This window comes from Trachemys scripta, chromosome 2, assembly GCF_013100865.1.
Source record: "Trachemys scripta elegans isolate TJP31775 chromosome 2, CAS_Tse_1.0, whole genome shotgun sequence".
Taxonomy (NCBI): domain Eukaryota; kingdom Metazoa; phylum Chordata; order Testudines; family Emydidae; genus Trachemys; species Trachemys scripta.
The window spans coordinates 147,899,069-147,921,643 of NC_048299.1; the positions used below are offsets into that span (position 1 = coordinate 147,899,069).

At 41.8% G+C, this 22,575-nt stretch overlaps 1 protein-coding gene across 3 annotated transcripts in view; it reads left to right on the forward strand.

Moving 5' to 3' along the window:
• Positions 1-22,575, forward strand: part of LRRTM4 (leucine rich repeat transmembrane neuronal 4) — a 480,033-nt gene that overhangs the window by 57,249 nt on the left and 400,209 nt on the right. Inside the window, exons 2-3 of one of the 3 annotated variants that reach the window (XM_034761808.1) lie at positions 522-722; positions 2,811-4,357. In XM_034761808.1, the coding sequence (XP_034617699.1) occupies positions 719-722; positions 2,811-4,357 (1,551 nt within the window). In that variant the 5' untranslated portion in view covers positions 522-718. Of the gene's footprint in view, positions 1-20; positions 723-2,810; positions 4,407-22,575 lie in introns of those variants that run through there. The other 2 variants (XM_034761807.1, XM_034761809.1) reach the window with 2 other exon arrangements.

Consider the following 22,575-nt stretch of genomic DNA (forward strand, 5'->3'; position numbering starts at 1 on the left):
ACTCAGCGTATCGCAAACTAGAACATTAGCACCAACAAGCTCCAGAGCATCATCACTCTCTGGAAAGCCTTCTGAATTCGACAAGAGCTGCTTCTCAGCACAGCTACAAAACACTTCAAACCTGACCAGCTAAATGTATAAACCTATCCTGCCTAGCTTTTAAACTGGGCTCGTCTTATACAGTGCAGGAGGCCTGTCTGCTTCAAGAACTGGAGAGCTGGAAGATGGATTGCTGTGTCTGGGAATGGCAAAAGGCAGCAGAATAAGGGATGCTAGGTACCGGGGAAGATTTTCTTATTCCTCCCAGAGAAGTTGGCTTACCTTCATGGTGTGCTATCGCTTTTACATGCAGCTTGCCAGTTAATGCTGTCGGTTCTCTAAAGACTTACACAATGGCTCTGAGAGCTTAGGGTTCCCCCCATCTTCTCTGTACCCCCATCCCTGATCCTGTCTTCCCCACCCCGTCCCCTTCCCCATCCCTTCCTTCCCTCATCCCCAAAATTCTTGCTTGTCCTCTCTAGGGAACTTTGTGTGGGTTACTGGCATGCACGCCGGATGGTGGTGATGTGACTGGCAGCTGTGCTGTGACATGAAGGTTGCAATGCTTTAAAGAAAGGAGACCAATTTAAAAAAAAAAAACCACAAAAGCAAGAGTGAGACAGAGAGGAGAAAACAGCTGGAGGAAGAAAAAGGGGATACATTTGTGGATGACAAAAGGATGGGTAAGTGAACTTTTGTTGTATCCTTCTTAGCACAGTTGTAACTGTACAGTATATTTTTCAGTCTGGTTATTAGCTGTTACAAGAGGGAGAACAATCTAAACAGCAGCAGTGCATTTCTTTGCCAGGTGACTCACTGTACTTGCTATTATATTTTTAGATCATGTTTCCCCCTTCTTTCCTCCTGCAGTGTTTTTATATGTAATTAATTAAATGCACGCACTGAGTTAAGGACTGTACAAAGTACATTCACAATCTATATAACCCACCCACACACCTCTACATACATAGATAAGTACATATATAGATCCATGAGAGAGTCACATAGGATTTCTTCTGGGTTTATATTCATATGAAATAAGCCTGTAGATCTCTTATGCAGGCTGTCAGGAAGGATGTTTAACACTTTGCAGCTTGTGAGGAGCGTGTGTGTGGGGGGGTGGGTGGGAGGGATAATGGATTTTGTTGTTTAGGTGGTTTTGAAAGGGCTCACTGGATATCTGAAAAGATATCCCTAACATAGCTGCTAGATTTCCAGCAGTCATTTGCCAGTCTTATTTTTTCAAGTGTGACAGGTTTATCTCCCCCACCCTCACTCCAGTCTATAATAGCTCAAACATATTTCTGTGCTGCTGTTGGCACATAACCAATAGTGAAAGATCAGGATTTAAATTAAAAACCTACCCATTAAAGTGAAAGGCAGAGACACATAGTCAGGAGCTTTTTGGATTAAGAATTCTTGCACTGATTGCCTCTTGGTTTAAAATTGGACCATAAAAGCAAATAACTGCAGCACAGTATTTGAGAGTGTGTGTGTGAGAGAGAGAGAGAGACGCGCACACAAATAATAAAGCCACTATTTATAGCGGAAATAAATTCTCCTGATGGAAGAAAGCAGCCTAATTGTGAGTAAGATTACAACTCTGGAGAGAGCTGGTGGTCCCAAAATTATTACAGCCTTTGAGAAAGTGTGCGCGCCTGTGTGTGTGTGTGTTGGATTTTCTGAGACCTCTTCTCATGATTATTCAGACAATGTAGAAAATGTGACTGTGCTCACATAACAGCATTAATACCAAATAACCAATCTGACATCTGAAGTGCAAAAGATTAAAATCAGCAGCAGAGAGGAGGGGGGGATTCAGATTCAAATTTCACTCTTTAAACTTCATAGTTTTTGCTGCTCTTAAGGCAACATTCCTATATAAGTGTATATATATTTACATACAGTGTATACAATATACACCTATATAGTGTTATCTATTTATATATACATGTTAGCTATGTGTGGATACATATGCACATATATATAATAAATCATGATCATTTTATTATGACATATGAATGTTAATGTAACTATCAGCATGATATCTTGGTCCGGTACAAATGTTATATGATATAGATACACATATATGTTTGTGTTATGTGTGCATGTATGGAAATGAGAAGTCACTGAAATGCAGTCTCAGAAGTATTATTCAGAATGCTGTTCGGTAATGCTTACATCTAATGTTCCATTATGCAATAAAGAGACATTTTAAAGGCAAGGGACAAACTTTATTATATATTGGCCTGCTTGCTGTAGCTCTTATTTTATATTAATTGTTTGGGATTGGACTACGAAAGATTTACATGCAGTTGGGTTTATTAAAGAACATTTTACTTGTTGAACTACCAGAAGCTGTGTCTCATTTCCTTTTCCAATAGTAAAGTGAATTCAGCACAGTGACTTGACAAATATGTGTATTGCTAAAGCCTCAGCTTCTAATGATAAGGTTATATCAGCTGCGAAGAGTGCTGATGTACAGGAGAACAAGTGACTAGCAAATGGGTTCCCAGTCATCCTAAGGGGTCATAAATCATACAAAAGTAATTGAATAACAAGAGTGGTGGGGGTGTGAGGGAAGGTAGGATAGGAACTCAAAAAAACAGACTTTTATACAATGAACATGGCAAGAAAGGAGCCAAACAGGTTGTCTTCAAATCAACTATACCACTAATGCCTTAGCAGAAACCCCATTGACGTTAGTAATCTGCTGATGATTTATTTTAATAGCTTTACAATGGATATTTGTCTTCTTTTTAATATTGTAGGTTTCCATTTAATTAAGCAGCTGAGAGGCATGAGTGTGGTGTTAGTGCTACTGCCTACGGTCCTGTTTCTTATGCTCGCAGGGGCTCAGCGGGCTTGCCCCAAGAACTGCAGATGTGATGGCAAAATTGTGTACTGTGAATCACATGCATTCAGAGATATCCCTCAGAATATTTCCGGAGGGTCTCAAGGCTTATCGCTACGGTACAACAGCATCCAGAAGCTTAAATCAAATCAGTTTGCAGGCCTGAATCAGCTCGTATGGCTTTATCTTGACCATAATTACATCAGCTCCGTAGACGAGGATGCGTTTCAGGGGATCCGTCGGCTGAAGGAATTAATTCTGAGCTCCAACAAAATTACCCATCTGCACAACAAAACATTTCACCCGGTCCCCAATCTCCGCAATCTGGACCTTTCTTACAACAAGTTGCAGGTGTTGCAATCTGAGCAATTTAAGGGCCTTCGCAAACTCTTGATCTTGCACTTGCGGTCGAACTCATTGAAAACGGTGCCAATCAGAGTTTTTCAAGATTGCCGAAATCTTGATTTTCTGGATTTGGGCTACAACCGTCTGCGGAGTTTATCCCGTAATGCTTTCGCTGGCCTCTTGAAGCTAACAGAGCTCCACTTGGAGCACAATCAGTTTTCAAAGATCAACTTTGCCCACTTTCCACGCCTCTTCAACCTCCGCTCTATTTATTTGCAATGGAATAGGATCCGGTCTATTAACCAAGGGCTAACATGGACTTGGAGTTCCTTGCACAACTTGGATTTATCGGGGAATGACATCACTGGGATAGAACCTGGAACCTTCAAATGCCTCCCCAACCTGCAAAAGCTGAACTTGGATTCCAACAAACTCACCAACATCTCTCAGGAGACTGTCAATGCGTGGATCTCGCTAATATCCATCACTTTGTCCGGAAATATGTGGGAATGTACTCGAAGCATTTGCCCTCTTGTTACTTGGCTTAAGAATTTCAAGGGAAATAAAGAAAGCACTATGATATGCGCAGGTCCTAAGCAAATCCAGGGCGAAAAGGTGAGCGATGCTGTGGAAACATATAATATCTGTGCCGAAATCCAGGTTGTGGTCACTGAAAGATCATACCAGCCACCTAAAACACCCCAGAGACCTCTCTTTATCCCCAAACCTACCATTTCCAAACTGGAAAACAATCAAATGACCTCTGTGATGCCCACTCCTTCTCCAGACTTACCAACACCTGGAACAGAACCAGAGTATGAGCATGTTTCCTTTCATAAAATCATTGCTGGGAGTGTCGCCCTCTTTCTTTCAGTGGCTATGATTTTGTTGGTTATCTACGTGTCTTGGAAGCGGTACCCAGCCAGCATGAAACAACTGCAGCAACACTCTCTCATGAAGAGGCGCAGGAAAAAGGCCAGAGAGTCCGAAAGGCAAATGAACTCCCCTTTACAGGAGTATTACGTGGACTACAAGCCGACAAACTCTGAGACCATGGATGTATCCGTTAATGGATCTGGGCCCTGCACATATACCATCTCTGGCTCCAGGGAATGTGAGGTATGAACCATGATCCTCCTAAAACCATTTCAGCTGCTGAGAAGGAGAGGTAAATGTTTGAAGCTCTTGAGGTGTTTCTAATCACTAGAAAGATTAATGAGCCTTTTTGCTTTTGGGTTTGCTCAGTGTGAAAGGTTATTTAATTAAATTACAACAATCAGGGAAGTGACAGTGGCTATTTTCAATAGTTTAAACTTGAAAGAAGTTCATTCAAGGATGAGATTAAGTTGGAATAAACAGCCATGTTAAAGGCATCTGAGGCCCGATTCTCCTCTTGCATGTACCCCTTTTACACTGGTGTAACTCTATTGGCTTTACGGGAGTCACTCCCCAGTTTGGAGGGGATTAAGGCCCTTGCTATTTAAGAGAATGCAGATAGACTAGTAGTATTAAAAAAAGTGTTTATATCTGAGTTTATGCCAGATCACATCACAAAAATGGACTCATAAAGATGATGCTGTTTAAACTTGTTACTAACATTTCCACATTTGGTCCCTGATGCAGCAAACCACATAAGCACAATGGCACCATTATAGTTAAGCACTGCTTTGCTGAATAGTGGTGGATTTAAGCACTTGCTTATGTGCTTTGCTGAACTGGGGTCATGAAGAAGACCCAAGTCAAAAGATACATTTGCAAGTGCCTGCTATTTTTGCCTTTCAGTGGATACACCTCAATTGTGGTCAAGAGAGTTCTACCCTCTTACGCCAGGTGTCACTTTGGTTCTGAGTGTTTGGTAGATACAGGCAGGAATAGCCATCATTGTCTGTGTCCCATGTCCTTAAACTTTGTCAGCTTAAAGTTGAGCTGTCATAGACATTTTCTGTAATTATTCAAACGTGGATAAATAAAAAGGGGGGTTGCTTTTGATCACCACTGCTCATTTATACTTGGTAAAAAGGATTTAGGCAATTAGTGTGTCCTATTAACAACTAATACTTGGTAAGTTAATGTTGTGTGCACTCTACTGGCATTAAAACAATGGTGGACCATTGTTGTTGTGGAGACCCGAACAGGAAACTTTAAGTGTGTGTGATTCACATCCCTCATATTCCCACTGATGTCAGTGGGTCAGGTTGAAATCAGAATGGAGTTTGGCCAGTCTCTTTGGCAACCAGACATGTTTAAAGATTAAGGCCAAGTATTTTTAAAAATTGATAGTGATTTTGGTGACCAACTGGAGACATTTTCCAAGGGCCTGATTTTTAGAGGCTAGTTATTCTGCACTTTCTGAAAATAGAGCCTCTTTATGGTATCTCAAGTTGGGCATCCTAAATCACCACTTGCTTTTGGAGCATGTTGGCCTAAAAAAGGCTGATGAGAAAAAGTGAAAGGCTGTGATTCATGGTTATTTTTCTTAGAGCAACATCCCTGTTGAAAATGAATGACCTGTTACATCCATTATTGCCATCAAAATTAATTGAGAAAGCAGGTGCAAATTCTGCTGTCAGCAACACCAGTGGAAAACAACTGAAGTCAGTGGAATTATTCTGGGTTTGTACTGGGGTCACTGGGAGTGCAATTTGACTCACAAGGTCTAATTCTGTTCTCACACAGGTTTTATAGCAGTGTAGTTCCATTAACTTCAGTGACGTTTATTTTTATTTACACCAGAGTAACTCAGAGGAGAATTAGGTCCCTCTAAGGCATGATTCAAAGCCTATTGAAATCAAAGGAATTACTATAACGGTGTTAGTGCATAGAAGATGCTATAAGTCTGAAGTCATTTTAGGTTTGAAAATAAATTATACTGGTGTGAAATCATGGCATACAAATTGAAAGGTGTGGGTCTTCTCTGGCAATTGACACAGGGCTTATATGGCATAATTTCTTCATGCTGAAGTTGATCTTAATGAAAAATTAAAGGCTGAGAGAATGTCAGGCCATGGTGAGGTCACCAAACAGAGGTCACCTGCTTGCAATACATTGTTTTAGTATCTGGTTGACACAATTGATTGCTTTACTGAGAAAAATAATTTAAGCAAGATTTTAAAACCATTTGCCTTTCCAGTGTTTGTTATAAAAGATGGCAAATGCAACATCACTTTTGACAACACATTTTCAAATCTTATCCTGCATTTAGAAGGCTTTGATAACTGAATACCGGTGTGTTCATAATCAAACTATAGACATTCTGATGCATATAAGCAGTGATGACATTTAATACAAATGTATTTAATTGGAACATTTGCCCTCTCTTTAAATGCAGTCTCACATAGTGAGCTAGATTTTCAGCTGCTGTAAGTCAATGTAGCTCTACTGCCTACAGTGGAACTACATGCATTTTCATCAGCTGAGGATCTGGTGCTGTAATTCCTGAAAACCACTTTTGTGTTTTAGGTATTAGAGAATGTTCTGAGTCCTAAATGTGTGCACTGGAGAAGTGTAGATGTATTGGATCAGATTTAGGATCTGACCTATAGTTTGCCCTTTGGATGTAAGATTCATAAAGGTCCCACCCTATATTATGCTCTTCAGGCTGAATTCTGGTCTGTTACACCATTGCAAATCTAGAATAACCGGTTAGTTCTGATTTGAACCTATGTAAGTGGGAGCAGAATTTGGCTCTATATATTGCGGACCATTTAAATGGAAGTCAGGGCTTACAAGGCCAAGAGGGAAAATGTTAGCCAGCTTTAGCCAGTGTTTCCTGCTTAGTTGGATGAGTGATATTTTTTACCACTAAATAACAATCCAGTCTTAAAGAATATTAAAGAGGACAATGGCAGAGGAGACTCCAGGGTCAATTTGGCAGAGGAACTATCAACAGGCCAGACTCTAGCTGATGTAAATTGGTGTGGTTCCATTAACTTCAGTGAAGCTAGGCTGAAAATCTTGCCCTACATTCATGATGAGACTTGTTATTTCAGCCATCCAAAGGGTTGCCCGCAGTTAATCACATGAGTCATGATCTTCCAACGACATTAATAACCTTTGTTCATGTGAACAGTCCTATTCTCAATCTCTCCTTAAAGCTCACCTGTGCTGTGATGCCAATAACATGCTAGATAATGGCTGGGCAACTGGTGTGTAGCAACCACTGCTTTTCCTGCTAATCGCTAATGTCTTGCTGTTTTCATGGGCTCTATCTCTCTGTTTCGTACATCTCTTCTTGTAGCTATTGTCTCTCATCTTATACTTGGATTGTAAGTTGTCTGGGGCAGGGGCTGCCTTTTTGTTACTGCCTATGTAGCATCTAGTGCCATGGAGCCCTAGTCTCTGACTTCAGGTGCTATTCAGGTGCTCTGACTTCAGGTGAATTTGCTTTGGTGGTTCTGCTCATGTAAGTAAAGCATGTGAATGTTTGCCAGATTCAGGCTATAGACTGTGTATTCTATGGGCCTGATAATCAGCTGGTGTTAATCAGTGAAGCTACATTGAAATCCATGGAGCTACTTCAGTTTACGGTTGCTGGAAATCTGGCCCTGTATTTGCACAACGACTTATTGACCATTAGTTGTTTTAGTACAGAAGACTCAGGGAGACATTAAAGCACCTGATCATTGAAGACACATGTAGGATCCATAAGCCCCTGCTGAAATACTATCCTCGGCTTGGATTTAACATTCTTCGTCTCCATAGCTACCAGGTTCCACTTGTAAAAGGGTAGATATGCACCATGCAGTACTCACAAATTGGAAATAAAAATCATAGTATCTTAAGCAATAAAAGGTTTCATAATTGAGGGGAAATGGGAATGGAATATATTATTAATAATTAAATACTCAGGCAGATATACTTCTGAAAGGACTCATATTTTGTAAGGGAGCAAGAGTCATAACTCAGGGCTATCATTTCCCACAGGTCTGACTGGCTCATTCCTTGGGCCCAAGCTCCGCTTTCACAAAGAAGAAAGATTTAGAGGGAAAAGAAGGTCAAGTTCTCATAATAAAGTGCTGGTATTTTTAAGGACACATTGAAGTTGCTCAACTTTTTTTTATTGATTTTACTATTTTTTTTCTTTAAATCTTTGTCTGCCTCCAAAAACCCTTAGAAGCAAAAGCAACCATCTCTGCACTTGAAAAATGTGTGTGCTGCAGGAAGGAAATGCTGAATTAACCACCTCATTGCATTATAACCTAGGGAATGTGCTGGCATGTTCTAACACTGGGAGACAGTAGATGATTTCCAAGCCTGGGCTAGGGCTGTATAGGCTCTGCAGGGTCACCTATTGCTTTTGCTGTATGGAGCCCATAATTAGATGTACCCAGCCAAACTATAGATACAGACTCCATATTTGTCAGTGCCAGTTATGTAACTGGCACTGACAGACTCATTTAGGTACTCCTGGGTACTCATTTAGGCCCTAATGTAGCAGAGCAATTAAGCAGATCAGGAGATGCATTGACTCCAGCAGAACTATTCATATGCTTAAAGCAGTGCATGTTCTTAAGTGCTCTACAGAATCAGGACCATATCCTGCAAATAGGGGAGTAAATTGCATGGCCGCATTTTCAGAATGGTCTTTTTTTGTTGTTGTTGAAGTGAAACAAGGAGAATTACCTCTAGTTTTACAAATATAGAGCCAAATTCAAACCTGTTATAAACGGGTGCAACTCCACTGGGATCAATGGCACATAATTGGTTACACCTGGCCCAAAGTGTTCCAGTTAGCTGTCTGGCAAGGCTTATAATTTTGGCTCATACCACTCTGTTAGCAGGCTGCAGCTAGCTTCCTTTGGCATTTGCAGTGCGCACCTGTGTGTGCACATACTTCATCTCTCTCATTTGTACGCTACTGTTCACACCTCTACAGTGAAAAGGCAATTTTATCAGCCACACTGTATTATGATGCACGTAACATGTCCCATCCAAATATATTTTGAGATGGAACCCTGTTACAAAAAACAAAACCAAACAAAAAATCCACTTCTAGCAGAAGTTTCTTTACCTACTGCTCCTTAACCCAAGGCCTATGTGCCAGTTAATTTGCATTTTAGCCCTGGAAATAGGCCATCTATTGGGACATAACGTAAGTGATGTACGCAGGCCTAGTGCAGGATTTCTATGCAGGAACGAGTTCATGGAGGGATAGGTTCATCATTTGCTGTTAGCAGGGATGGTGTCCCTAGTCTTTGTTTGCCAGAAGCTGCGAATGAGCTACAAGGGATGGATCACATGATGATTACCTGTTCTGTTCATTCCTTCTGAAGCACCTGGCATTGGCCACTGTCAGAAGACAGGATAGTGGCCTAGATGGACCTTTGATCTGACCCAGTGTGGCCGTTCCTATGTTCTTATGAATGAATTTAACCTTTTTTAGTTCTGGCTAGCAAAAACCTCTGTAAAGAGTAAAGAACGTTATTTTTAAAGATAAGTTTAAGTTCTTATGTAAAAATAACCTCATCAGGTCTGTCCCCCTGTGTGAGAGACCTATCTGCTTTCTTTGGTGACAAAACCAAGACCTTACTGCTTTTTACTCCTGTTAGCCATGCAACGGTAATGCAGCTATAACTGAGTGAGCTCGAGTCTATTCATTCTTGTGCATCTTCAAGAAAGATGTTCCTGGAGTTACAGAGAGGTAGATGATCTTATCCCATTCTTCTTCTTAGCATATGCACAACATGCCTCAGGTGGCACGTGACCAGGATTCATCACCAAACTTGGTTCGTTGGTTGGAGCATTAGCTTGCCTGGGCTGGGTACTGAAAGGGAGTGCAATGTGGGGAGGGATAGCTCAGTGGTTTGAGCATTGGCCGCTAAACCCAGCATTGTGAGTTCAATCCTTGAGGGAGCCACTCAGGAATCTGGGGCAAAATCAGTACTTGGTCCTGCTAGTGCAGACAGGGGGCTGAACTTGATTACCTTTCAGGGTCCCTCCCAGTTCTATGAGATAGGTATATCTCCATATTTTTTATTATTTACATGAACTCTGATCCATGTCCCTCCTTAGCCCATTGAAGGCACACAGGACTGCTTAAGTGTCACTAGGGGAATAATTTTAAGATCCTGGGGTCACATGGTAGTAAATAAAGGCTTCATTTGGCCTGCAGAACATACAGTGATGTCCGAGAAGGGACGAACCCAACTTGACTTATGAATCTCAGGGCAAGTTTGTGAGGCGACAGTTATATATATTTTCATTGTAAACTGAGCACAGCTGATGTGAAAAACGTTGAGACATAATTGACTTAAAACCCCACAGTGCCACTTTTACACATTCTCTTTGCAGTCTAACCACATTTCATCAGTTGACAAACAAGCCCACCTGTTCAGGTAGAAGAACCTCATCTGCATTATGCTCCTGCGCCTTTCACTGGGGTGAAAGCCCAAGGCATTTGTCATTTTCAATGATACATACTAAATCAGTCACATTAAATAATACCCATCCAGAATTTCACCTCCTCCTCTCTTGCCATTGGAAAAGGATAGACTCACTAAAAGAATCCTAATGTATGCGCACAAGTTGAGACACTATGTGACTTTTAAGCCTAATTCAGAAGGAAATGTTGACATGCTACTGACATTTACTATCTATTTATTTAAGCACTAACAGTGTTTTATATAAAACACAAATGTTAAGGTCCTATTACAGTCTAAGGTCGTAATTCTGCAGAGATTTTAATGTGCTTAACTTGGCATCAGTGAGATTGCTCACATATATCATGGGAAATATGTGCCTTTGTAGGATCATGGCATAAACTGGAGAAAATGGAACACAATGGAAAACCCCAAGAAGGGAAAAACTTGTAGAGCTTTAAACAATTGTTGCTCTTAATTCTTGTTTGTTTGCTTCTTGTGGAGGGAAACTTTGGCAAGGGCTTGACTGCAGAGAGAATAGTGGCTTGGGGAAATGGGACAAGAAGGGTATTCCATACCTAGAGAATGGCATAAAAATGAGAGGGGCAAGGAGGCTGCCTTTGTTAGCAGTATACCGGAACCCATTTGAGGTATCATTCCAGACATGACCAAAGAAAATGATTCCCTTTATGATTAATATTCGTTGGCGTATCTGAGAATGGGCATAATGAATTTAGGTTCCTTGCACCCCCATTCAACTGTTGTGCCTCCTGGTCTTTTTCTGCTAATTATGATTAGCCTGCCATCTTCCCCGCTGCATGCGTCATGTTCACCAGTGCAAATGGTGAAACTTCACTTCCAGCCAAATGCAGATGCTCTTGAAAAGACTCTGTGTTTACATGAGAAAATCGAATGAAGAGAAAAGTAATGTGGTTTTCTTTATGGAAATATTTCCTGTGGAAAATGTTTCAATGTATAAGTGCTGGGTTGTATGAAGGAAGTGAGAATTTTTAAGTTCGTAGGGTACAGCAAGAGGCAGATGACCTCAAGCTCAAACCGGTTGGAAGTTCGTCTGAGTGAGGATAGGGTAAGCCTTGGAAAAGTCCTTAGGATTTGGCCCGGTTGTAGGAATTGGTACTTTGAGAATGGAAGATTATGCATTAGAATGTCAACAACTCACTAGGGAGGGATCTGTAGTTATACATGCTCTGGGTCAGATATTCAAGTGCTCAGTGTTTACAAATGAGGCCGTGTTTTTAAATGAGCTCAGCTCCAGTTTAAGCATCATAGTAAGTGGCCAGATTTTCAAAAGTGCTCAGCATGCTACTGACCATCTGGCCCACATTGGCAGCTCCTGGGTGTAGAACTCTTTTGAGAATCTTATTAGGCCGTTGTTTAGGTATTTAAGTGGGAGCTGCACTCTTCTAAAAATCTGGGCCAAACTGTGTGCACTGCTGAGCCCCTGGAAATCCCACTCTGTCGTTTGTTTCCTTTTGTATAAAGCTGAATGAAAAATGGGGGTCTGAAATAATGAGGCCTTCAATTCCAAAGAAGAGTTTCTTGTTTTTTTTTTAAAGTATATGTGCATGAGAAGAAGTAGTTCAAGATGGTGTTCTATGGCAGACACCTCTCTGCCTCTTCCCAGAGGAAAAGGCCTGATACTACAGACATCATCCAGTAGAGAGACCATTTCTCAGTGGTGAGGCTCTGGAGAGAAGACCACGGCACTTTACCTGGGCCCCATTAGCAAGGTATATGAGCACCTCATGATATTTAATCTCACAACACCCCTTTGAGGGAGGCTAGTGCTAGTCTCCCCATTTTACAGATGGGGAATTGAGGCACACGGTGACTTGCCCAAGATCCTCCAAGAAGCCTGTGGTGGAGCAAGGAATTTGAACCCAGGTGTCCCAAGTCCATGGTGGTACCCTAACCACTGGGCAACCCTTCGTGTCTAACCACGTTGCATCTGCTCTTGCCAATATTTATCAATCAGAGGTTGATAATTAAATAACATGCAGCTCTCAAAGTGCACCAAATCCTACCCTGCTTATCAAACATTCCTGCAGTGGTCAGAGGAAAATCACTGGTGCGGTTTCTCTTCCTATAATCATCCACCCTCTTAGTACTAGAAATGTCACATGTGTTTTATACATGTTAAGGACTGATGAAACAGATAGGATACTGTATTGGAAAAGCTTTGTCCAAGAACAAAAATACTTGCACTCCTATTATAATCACTGCATGGGACCCATGAAAAATCCCTGCGTTGGTGGAATTGTGCAGCTTGCCCTCTTCATTTCTCGCATCCTTTTCTCTCTTGCCCCTTCTTCCTCTCCCTCTGCTGCAGCCTCTGATGTGCTGCCAGCATTGTAACTATTTTTTCCCCCCCATTTTAAGCCCATGATGCAGCTCAGGCTAGAGGGAAAATGTTCACAGAAGAAGAGTGAAATTTGTGGAACCTATTTGTTTGTTTGTTTTTCCCTTTAAAAATAAAAGTGTTTTCTGTAAAGAATGCAGACAAGCTCATTAGCACGTATCCTGTGGCTGGAAATATTGTTCAGATGTAGTTCTTGAATAACACACAGGGCCTGATACTCAATGACACTATGGCCCATTTGCTCCGGATCGCTGCTGCCAGTGTGAGGTGAATTTAAATGTAATTTGTACCCATTGTATGGCTTCTGTATGTTGCTAGTGAGGTGTAAAGGGGGCTCGGTGTCAATGAGAATAAGGCCTATTGAGTATCCCTCAGAGTTTGACTTCTGGAGTGAGGAGATGTGGCTTACAGACCTTGTAGGAGGATCAGGAGAGTTGTCCTTCCCAGGAATGTTTTTGAGATTTTCTGGAACTCTCTACAACCTGTACCATGCCAAAGGCTAACATTTGCTTCTCACAGAGTGGCAGGGATGATTGTGTGTAACAGACTAGACATCCTTCCTTTTTTTTTTTTTTTGGCTGGTCCACTGGAAGAGAAGTCTACTACGGTTTCTGATTGAGAGAGTTAGTTCTGTAGCTCAAGTGGTAAAGATCTGAGCTACGTTGCTGAAGGTTCAGGTTTCAGACCTTTCTCATGATCCATGCAGGGTGGGTCATTAGTATCCAAACTGAGGCTGCACTCCACCAGTGATAAAGAAAGTGCCCAACCTTGCCTTCAAACTAGTGGTGAAATTTTAACAGGGGCACATTTCTGCTGATGTCCTTAACATCAAGGGACTGGAACATGGACAGTAGCGTTCTGCTGTTGCTGTAACTGGGGCCTTGCCTTTCTCAGGAAAATGAGAAAAACAAATCAAGCTGAAGTTTACTTCATGTTATTCCCATGTACCATTCCCACCTGATGATGCAGAGTAGTTCTTCCAAATAAGGGATGCAGCAATGGTGTCCAAGACATATGCACGTTCCAGCGGAGGTCTCCAAAACAGCAGGCCACTTGGAAACGGGCTGTTAACAGGTTAGTATTTCTTACTGAGCCAATTTTGAGATCCCCATCTAAAACTCTGACTCTGAGCTACCGTTGTGCAATATGTTGTCTTTCTGTACATGAATGAGTGATGCTGTCCTAGTAGATGGGTCCCTTATCCTCTTTGTGGATCAACAGCTAACGAACCTTTCTTCTAGCTCAAGTAGTAGTCATGTTACTTTTGAAGCTGAGACTCCAGGGTTCAAAACTCAGCTCTGCAGGTGTGTGATAATTATCTATTGATAGATATCTGTAGATCATAACCTGTATGAGTTACAGGCAAGAGTTACATAATATAAATATGTGATCAGTTTTCCATATTATAGATAAACATTTTGACATGAAAAATTCCTGTATCCTTTGTTTATAGCACCATTGACTTCCTGGTACTTGGTCATTTCAAGCCAGGTATTTTAGGACTGAACACAGATGGGTTGCAGTGGTAAACATTTTAGACACTAATCAGCTTTTATCACATCTGTCTGTGCTGCAGCCAAATAAGCTAGATTGCTTGTAGCCCTCTCTGTGTATACAAAAAAGCAAAATGGATCAATTCCCAGTGAATTCCTAGGAGCTTCTGCCACTTTACCTAGCAGCGAGTTTACAGCTATCATTGGGGCAGGAAGACTGGAGTGGGGGGCTGGGGAGTACTAACCTATGGGGGAGGACTCTGTAATGAATTAGTTTTGCCTTGTTACCATGAAGCTGCGTGGGGAGAATGCACGGAAGTGAAAAGCTCTAACTGGTGAAGATCTCAGCAGTATTCTTGCCAGGTTGTCTCTGAAAAGAAGGCACTGTGTATGCATATCCAAGATGAGGGAAGGATGGAAAGGCCAGGGGAAGATGATCTATAATCAGCTGCCATGCCTGTGGTGCAGGGCCCTGGGCAATTGCGCTGCTTCCTAACACTGGCCCTGGCTTTTAATCTTCTGAATATGCAGAAAAACAGTTTTTGTGGCACAGGTGGGCCATGGCATTTGTATAGGATGTTGGGGTGGGGGGAGGGGAAAGGTCAGAAATAAAAAGGTTGAAAACCCCTGGTGTAGCCCATCTGGTAAGCTGAAATGTCATTGGGTAGGGCACTGGAAGTTCATCGTGATTAAAAATGCACTAAATCCTCTCGAAAAGCTTTGTGATTTTTGTCAGTATCTCTGATGTCAAGATTACTTCACCTAAACAATGGTTCCTAATAGCATCATCTGAACTTGTTGGAAAGTTCCCTATAGTTTAAAGGGGAAAAAAACACTGAAAACTGGATTAGGGAGATGCTTTCTAAGCGTGGCGTTAAAGTGGTTTCATTAGAATGAGGTAAATTAAAAGAAAAAATACCTCAGTCTTAAAAATATGACAGCTACAAATATTCAAGTCCCTGGGAATAATGAGGACTAAATATATATTTGCCATATAGACCAGTGGTTCTCAAACAGGGATCCGGGGGCCGCGAGCTGGTTTTAGGGGGTCCGCCAAGCATGGCTGGTGTTAGACTTGCTAGGGCCCCGGGCAGAAAACGGAAGCCCCACCATGCAGGATGCAGCCCGGGGCCCTGAGCTCCAGCACCTGAGGCTAAAGCTGAAACATGAGCAACTTAGTTTCATGGTGCCCTTTGTGATGTGGGCCCCCAGGAAATTGCCCTGCTTGCTACCCCCTAATGCCAGCCGTAGCTTTTATCTGGAGAAAAACAATTGTGGTGGTACAGGTAGGCCATGGAGTTTTTATAGCATGTTGGGGGGGCGGGGGAGGCTCAGAAAGAAAAAGGTTGATAACTCCTGATATAGACAGTCTCAGCACAGAGATCAAGGACCCTGTGGCCATGAGATCTGAACTGCCTGTGGCAGGTGACCCTTTTGAGTCAGGCAAGGCGCATGGTTGGCAAGACTTTTGTGTGGATTCTTGAACTAGTTGTTGCCCATTTTGTATCTGTTCTATAGCTATAAAAGACCTACTTTTTATGTAGTGCTTCCTCTTTGTAGCTTTCAAAGCACTTTACTTTACGTAAGTAGCATTATCCCCATTTTATAGAAAGGAAAACTGGGGTGCAGAAGTGATACCGCTTGCCTACTGTTACCAAGCAGGCTAGTGGCAGAACCGGAAATAGAGCTCAGTGCTCTTCGGTCATAGACCAGAGCCCTATTTACCACCCCATACCACCTCTTTAGTCTCAATGCCTGTCTACTTGGCTACTTTCACTAATTCTGTGTTCAATTAAAAATAAAGAAACAAAGAAAGGTATTTCTAAATTATTTCTTTGATCAGTGACATACAAAACAAATTCCTTTTCAGTTCAATAACACTGGCATATATTACATCTTCCTAATAGAGGTGGTTCTAGGCCAAATCCCTACATTCAAGTGTTCCCAAACTATGGGGAGTTTGTCAGGAAGAATCAAGAGTTCAGGTCATGGGCGTTTTACTCTTGGATTTGCCATTGACCTGCACCATAAGCCACGTCTTGTCCATGCTTCTGTTTCTCCTTCCACCCTTTGTCTTATCTATGAAGATTGTAAGCTTTTTGCAGCAGGGAGTCTCTCATTATGTGTTTCTACAGCACCTACAACAATGGGGTTCCAATCTTGGTTGGAGCCTTTAGGCACTACCGTAATACAGATAATAATAATCATCCAGATCTGACCATATCAGACTACTGACTCCTTGTTCTTCATCCAAGGGTGTGCCTACGCTACCCTTAGACATCTGCGGCTGGCCTGTGCCAGCTGACTCGGGCTTGTGGGGCTCGGGCTGTGAAACTGTTTAATTGTAGACGTTCGGGCTCAGATTGCAGCCTGAATTCTGGGACCTTCCCATCTTGCAGGGTCCTGCAGCCCAAGCCTGAATGTCTATGCTGTGATTAAACAGTCCCTTAGTCTGAGCCCGAACCAGCCGCAGGGTTTTAATTGCAGTGTAGACACATCCTAAAATTCTTGTCTTTACCTACAAAGCCCTGTGCAGCTCTGCCATTCCCGTATCTTTGATCAGGCCTTTCATAGCATCAGCCTCCACCCCTACACTCTTTCAGTTACACCAGTCAATGCTGCATTCATCTACTTCTGCCACAATTGTCTGTCTTATCACCTCACTCACCATTGCTGCCCTAGCTGTGTCTGCTCCTGAACCAGCGCCACATGAATTTTAACCTGCACTGATCCCCTGTGAGCTGTAGAGGATGGATTAGGGCCCTTTGCTTCACTATAACCTCCATTCATTTCCAACACCTGGGTCTGCGTTTGTGGACAGCTGCACAGAACCTGGGCTGAATTTCGCTCTCGGTACAGTAAACTATTAGGAAAACAAATACCCAAGCGGCTGAAATTAAGCAAGAAAGCTTTGAAAAGCTGACCAGTCTCAAATTTATCTCATTGCTTCTCCTTCGATCAAAGCATATGGGTAGAAACAACCTGCTCATTTTGACTCAACAGCCTGCTTTTACTTTACACTACCATCTGCTGTAAAGAGATAATGACTAGTTTTAAGTCAAGCTTGAAGGCAAAAGGCCTGGGGTGGGGGGGGAGTTAAGTGTTACATTCCATCCTCTAGTCTGATCTCCAGTGGAACCCTACTAGTCCAACTACTCTCCAACTGCTAACTTCGCTTACTTAAATCATGGCTAACTGATACGAGATTTTTTTCCCCCTATCCACTCTAAGCCCCTTATTTATCTGAGTGCTTTTGACATGAAGTATAGGGTTGAACTTTGAGAATATGTGTATCGACTGTGGTCATCCTTAAAATAAACAGAACAAATCTTTACAGTTGCCTGATAGATGGATCGATCCTTCATTACAGAGGTTTGCTGGGTAATATTCTATGACCTGTGTTATGCAAGAAATTAAACTAGATCTTTCTTTCTTTCTTTAACTAGGTGAAATGTAAGTGCACAGAGCATAGCCATGTAATCCTTTTCTTTCTTTCTTTCTTTCTTTCTTTCTTTCTTTCTTTCTCTTATTTAAATGTCTCCCCTCTCTATAGTATCTGAGTGTTTCCTAAGGATTTAAAAATGGAAATTAAAATAACTATCTTTCTTCCTTGTCAGCCTGTGGGAGAAAGAGCTTCATTTGTCTGTTGGGAATTTTATTGTTTGTCATGTATGTGTGCATGTAAATAAGTGTTCTCTGTGTGAGAAGAATGAAATGAGGGAAAGGTAAACTGAACAACTGAGTTTTGATTTTAATTCTGGAATTGTCGAGTTCTGTTGTCATTACAGTAGTCGTCAAAATTTTCTCTATACAAGTTTAAACAACACTACAGAATGTTATAGACTCATAGACTTTAAGGTCAGAAGGGACCATCGTGATCATCTAGTTTGACCGCGTGCACATTGCAGGCTAGAGAACCTCACCCACTTCTAACCTCTGGCTGAGTTACTGAAGTCCTCAAATCATGGCTTAAAGATTTCAAGTTATAGAGAATTTACCATTTACACTAGTTTAAACCTGCAAGTAAACCATGCTATAGAGTAAGGCAGAAAAAAACCCAGGGTCTCAGCCAATCTGATCGGGGGGTGGCGGGGAGGGGAGTTCCTTCCCATACCCGATTATCAGTTAGACCCTGAGCATGTGGGCAAGACCCACCAGCCAGACACCCAGGAAAGAATTCTCTGTAGTAGCTCAGAGCCCTCCCTATCTAGTGTCCCATCTCTAGCAGTTGGGGATTTTTGCTGATGGCAGTTGTCAGTGGGCTACATGCCATTGTAGGCAATCTCATCATACCATCCTCTCTACAAACTTATCTAGCTCAGTCCTGAAGCCAGTTAGGTTTTTTTGCCTCCTCTGCTCCCCTTGGAAGGCTGTTCCAGAGCTTCACTTCTCAGATGGTTAGAAACCTTCACCTGATTTGCAAGTTTTTAAGTGTCCGTTCTGAATGTTACATTTATTGTGGGTGTGTTGTGTGTCCTTGACTTCACTGAAACGGGCAGAACACAGAAATTATCCAGCATGCAAAAATTTTCAAGTACGATCAATAGATTTAACACAGTGGTTTTCAACCTTTTTTTCATTTATGGACCCCTAAAACATTTTGAACGGAGGTATGGACAACCTTTGGAAATCTTAGACATAGTCTGCGGACCCCCATGTTGAAAACCACTGATTTAATATATTGTCAGAAAAGCCCATTGTATGATCTTATTAAAAGAGAGACCTTCATCCTGAGTTTATGCAAAAGACAATGAGACGAAAAAATAATGAAATTTCTGCCCTAAGCCTGGTTATATCTGACATAAACTCTATCCATTTCAGTAAACAAGCCACTGATGGATTGAAATTCTTTAGTTCAGGAGACAAAGAGACTCCTCGGATGCTATTTAACAAGCCTGCAATAGAAAGTTTATAAAAAAGTTAGTAATGAGTTTAAGCACTGGACAAAAAGTCAGGGTAAGCATATTATTATTTATTATTAAGGTACTGAGTAAAAGCTCCAACTGAAATCATTAAACTAGGCACCGTACAAACATATAATAAGAGACCATCCCTGCAATGGAGCGCTTACAATCTACATAAACAAGAATGACACAGGATGGGAAGGGAAACAGACATACGAGGTAACATGATTTGTCCAGCGTGACACAACAGCGTGGCAGAACCAAGAATAGAACCCAACTTTTCAGAGATCCTTTGCACACTGCTCTTCCCACTTGTATGTCCATTTAACTTGTTTAACTGAAGATCCATCCCACAATTGCAGAGAGCCAGCACAAGGTCTATTATCACTGGAGTGGTGCCTGTCAAGCTCTATTCACAAAGGTGAATTTCACTCACAACACCTTGCTCCCCACTTTACCTTAATCCTGATTTTTCCAAATACACAGCTACCTCGATATAACGTGACCCGATATAACACGAATTCAGATATAATGTGGTAAAGCAGTGCCCCGGGAGGGTGGGGCTGCGCAGTCCGGCAGATCAAAGCAAGTTCAATATAACGCGGTTTCACCTATAACACGGTAAGATATTTTGGCTCCCGAGGACAGCGTTATATTGAGGTAGAGGTGTATTATAGCTATGTACAGGACCTTTGCTAGATTCGAGTGGTGTTTTCCCTTTTTTTTTCAAACTTGGTTCTCAGTTTAAAAAAAATAGCTCACCCTTATACTCGATGACCTCCAAAATCCCAAATGCTTGTTCAGTGCTCTGATTCGTTACTACCCATCCATCTAATTATCATTGTGCCTTGATGGATGATTTAAAAGAAACCAGGGCCAGCAAATTCCTGCCCTGGTTCTACTAGCGTTTGTTAATGTTTTAAATTATCATGAATCTGAAACGTGCTACTTTTAAAATTTAGAGTGATGTGATTGCCTGAAGCCTCTCCATGTGTTAATTAAATCATCATAATTGTAGTTTCTAGAGACTGACAGGTTATAAATAGTCTATACCCCCCCTCCCCGAAGCAATTTGGTATGAATGACAAGCAAAACTACTATTGTTTAAACTGTACATCAGACACGAGTCCTTCCTATTTCAGACTATATCTTGACTGTTATTTCATTGTCCTGAAATAATCAACAGTGCCTTTCTTAAAGGCTGGGCAATTACATTGTTCTTTATGGACATTATGCAAAATGAGGCAACTTATGTTCAGGGTCAGCACCATCCATTTAATTTGACAGATTGCATGATGAGAAGAACTGAGGATCAGGATTTCACAGGTAGGTTCCTCTACCCAACAAGGGACCTAATCCACCCTGCTGTAAATGGCAGAGAAGGAACCAGCATTCTAAGCATATTAGTCGATAGAAAGGAAACAAGTAGGAGCTGCTATTGTCCTTATCCTCTTTTCCAGCGAAGACAGAGTGGTAGAGTTACATGAAACCCAAGCAACTTTGGTTGGCATGGGGTCTGTGCAAAGTTTTTTTCCTTTGCTTTTGATCAGTATTGGTTTTCACCATATCATTCTATCTAGACTAGAGGAGCAAGCACTGGAAAGTATAATTGCTTGGAACTTGAGCTTTCAGCACATGTTCTATGCCTTGCCGTCCACAGACATTTTACAAATTCCAGTTAGAAACTCTTGGTATTGATACTTCCTCATCAGTTATTGGGAGTGTACCACATCCACCCTGACTAATGTGGCCTTCAACATTGGTTCTCCACTTGTAAGGTAATTCCCTTCTTTTCATGTGCCAATATATATTTTTGCCTGTATCTGTAATTTTCACTCCATGCATCTGAAGAAAGTGGGGTTTTTTTTACCCACAAAAGCTTATGCCCTAATAAATCTGTTAGTCTTCAAGGTGCCACCAAACTCCTCATTGTTTCCGTTAGAATCATAGAATCATAAGACCGGAAGGGACCTCGAGCGGTCATCATTTGCACCATTTGGTTGTAATGTGTGAGCTGAGGTCTTTAACTGAGCATGGTGTAGGCTGCAATGGTTTCCTTCCACTGGCATGGGAAGCCAGAGGTTATGCAGCTGCACCGGTTCGGCTGTTCCTCCTAAATCCAGCCCACAGTGGGGTATTTTTCAAAATGTGTGAAACAGTAAAGCCCCTGCTTCCAGCCACAGTGCTAAGCGCTATGGATTAGGTGGGTGATGGCAAAACTGTGTTGCTGACATGCCTGCTGAACAGTATTGTACAGACACTCGTACCCCATAGGGCTCACTTGCCTTCATTGTAATATGCCTTTATTATATTCAGCAATAATGGAAGGAACCTACAGGCCTGTATCCTGTAAGACATTGGCCTCAGCACTTGGCATAAGGATTGAGGCCTATGGGTTTTGGCATAGATAAATGTCCCAACGGTAACCCCTAAATTTTGGAGAACCGGAAATAGAGTGTAAGGGGAATTTTGTGCATAATGACATCATCCAACTACAGAAATGTGAGCGAACACCAGCTTTTGGAAAGTTTGGGAAAGAACATCCAACCGCAAGCATGCCATGGCAACAAATTGATATATATGATAAGAAGTTCAGATAATTAATATACTAGCCTGTCGTATACAAGTTGCATCCCAGTCTGTGGGCGCTAGGGGAGAGAAATGTAGCCTGTGGGAGGTGCCAGAATGACGGCTGCTGGTGGTGAGGGGGAAGGTGATGAAGATGATATCTGACATTTAAGTTTGTGCTGCAAGGGATGGTGTGAGGATATGGAGGTGCAGATGTACATTCTGTAGTATCTTTACCTACCTTCCTGAGTCAGAGTGTTTGTGACTATGCTAAATGTATTAATCAACTATTTGTAAATATAGAAGAGTACCTATAGTGTGAGTTTCAGAGTTGCAGCCGTGTTAGTCTGTATCCGCAAAAAGAACAGGAGTACTTGTGGCACCTTAGAGACTAACAAATTTATTAGAGCATAAGCTTTCGTGGACTACAGCCCACTTCTTCGGATGTATATATAGTGTGAGTGTTGCAAGTGTGCACATCGGGGTTCCCAACTATATAATCATTTGACTAATACTGGGCCTGATCTTGGGATGTGAATCTGTCAAGCCTCAAAGTGATAACTGGGGATTCTTAAGTAATCAATACAATTAATACATAATCTGTAGACAGGGCCGGCTCCAGGCACCAGCGCAG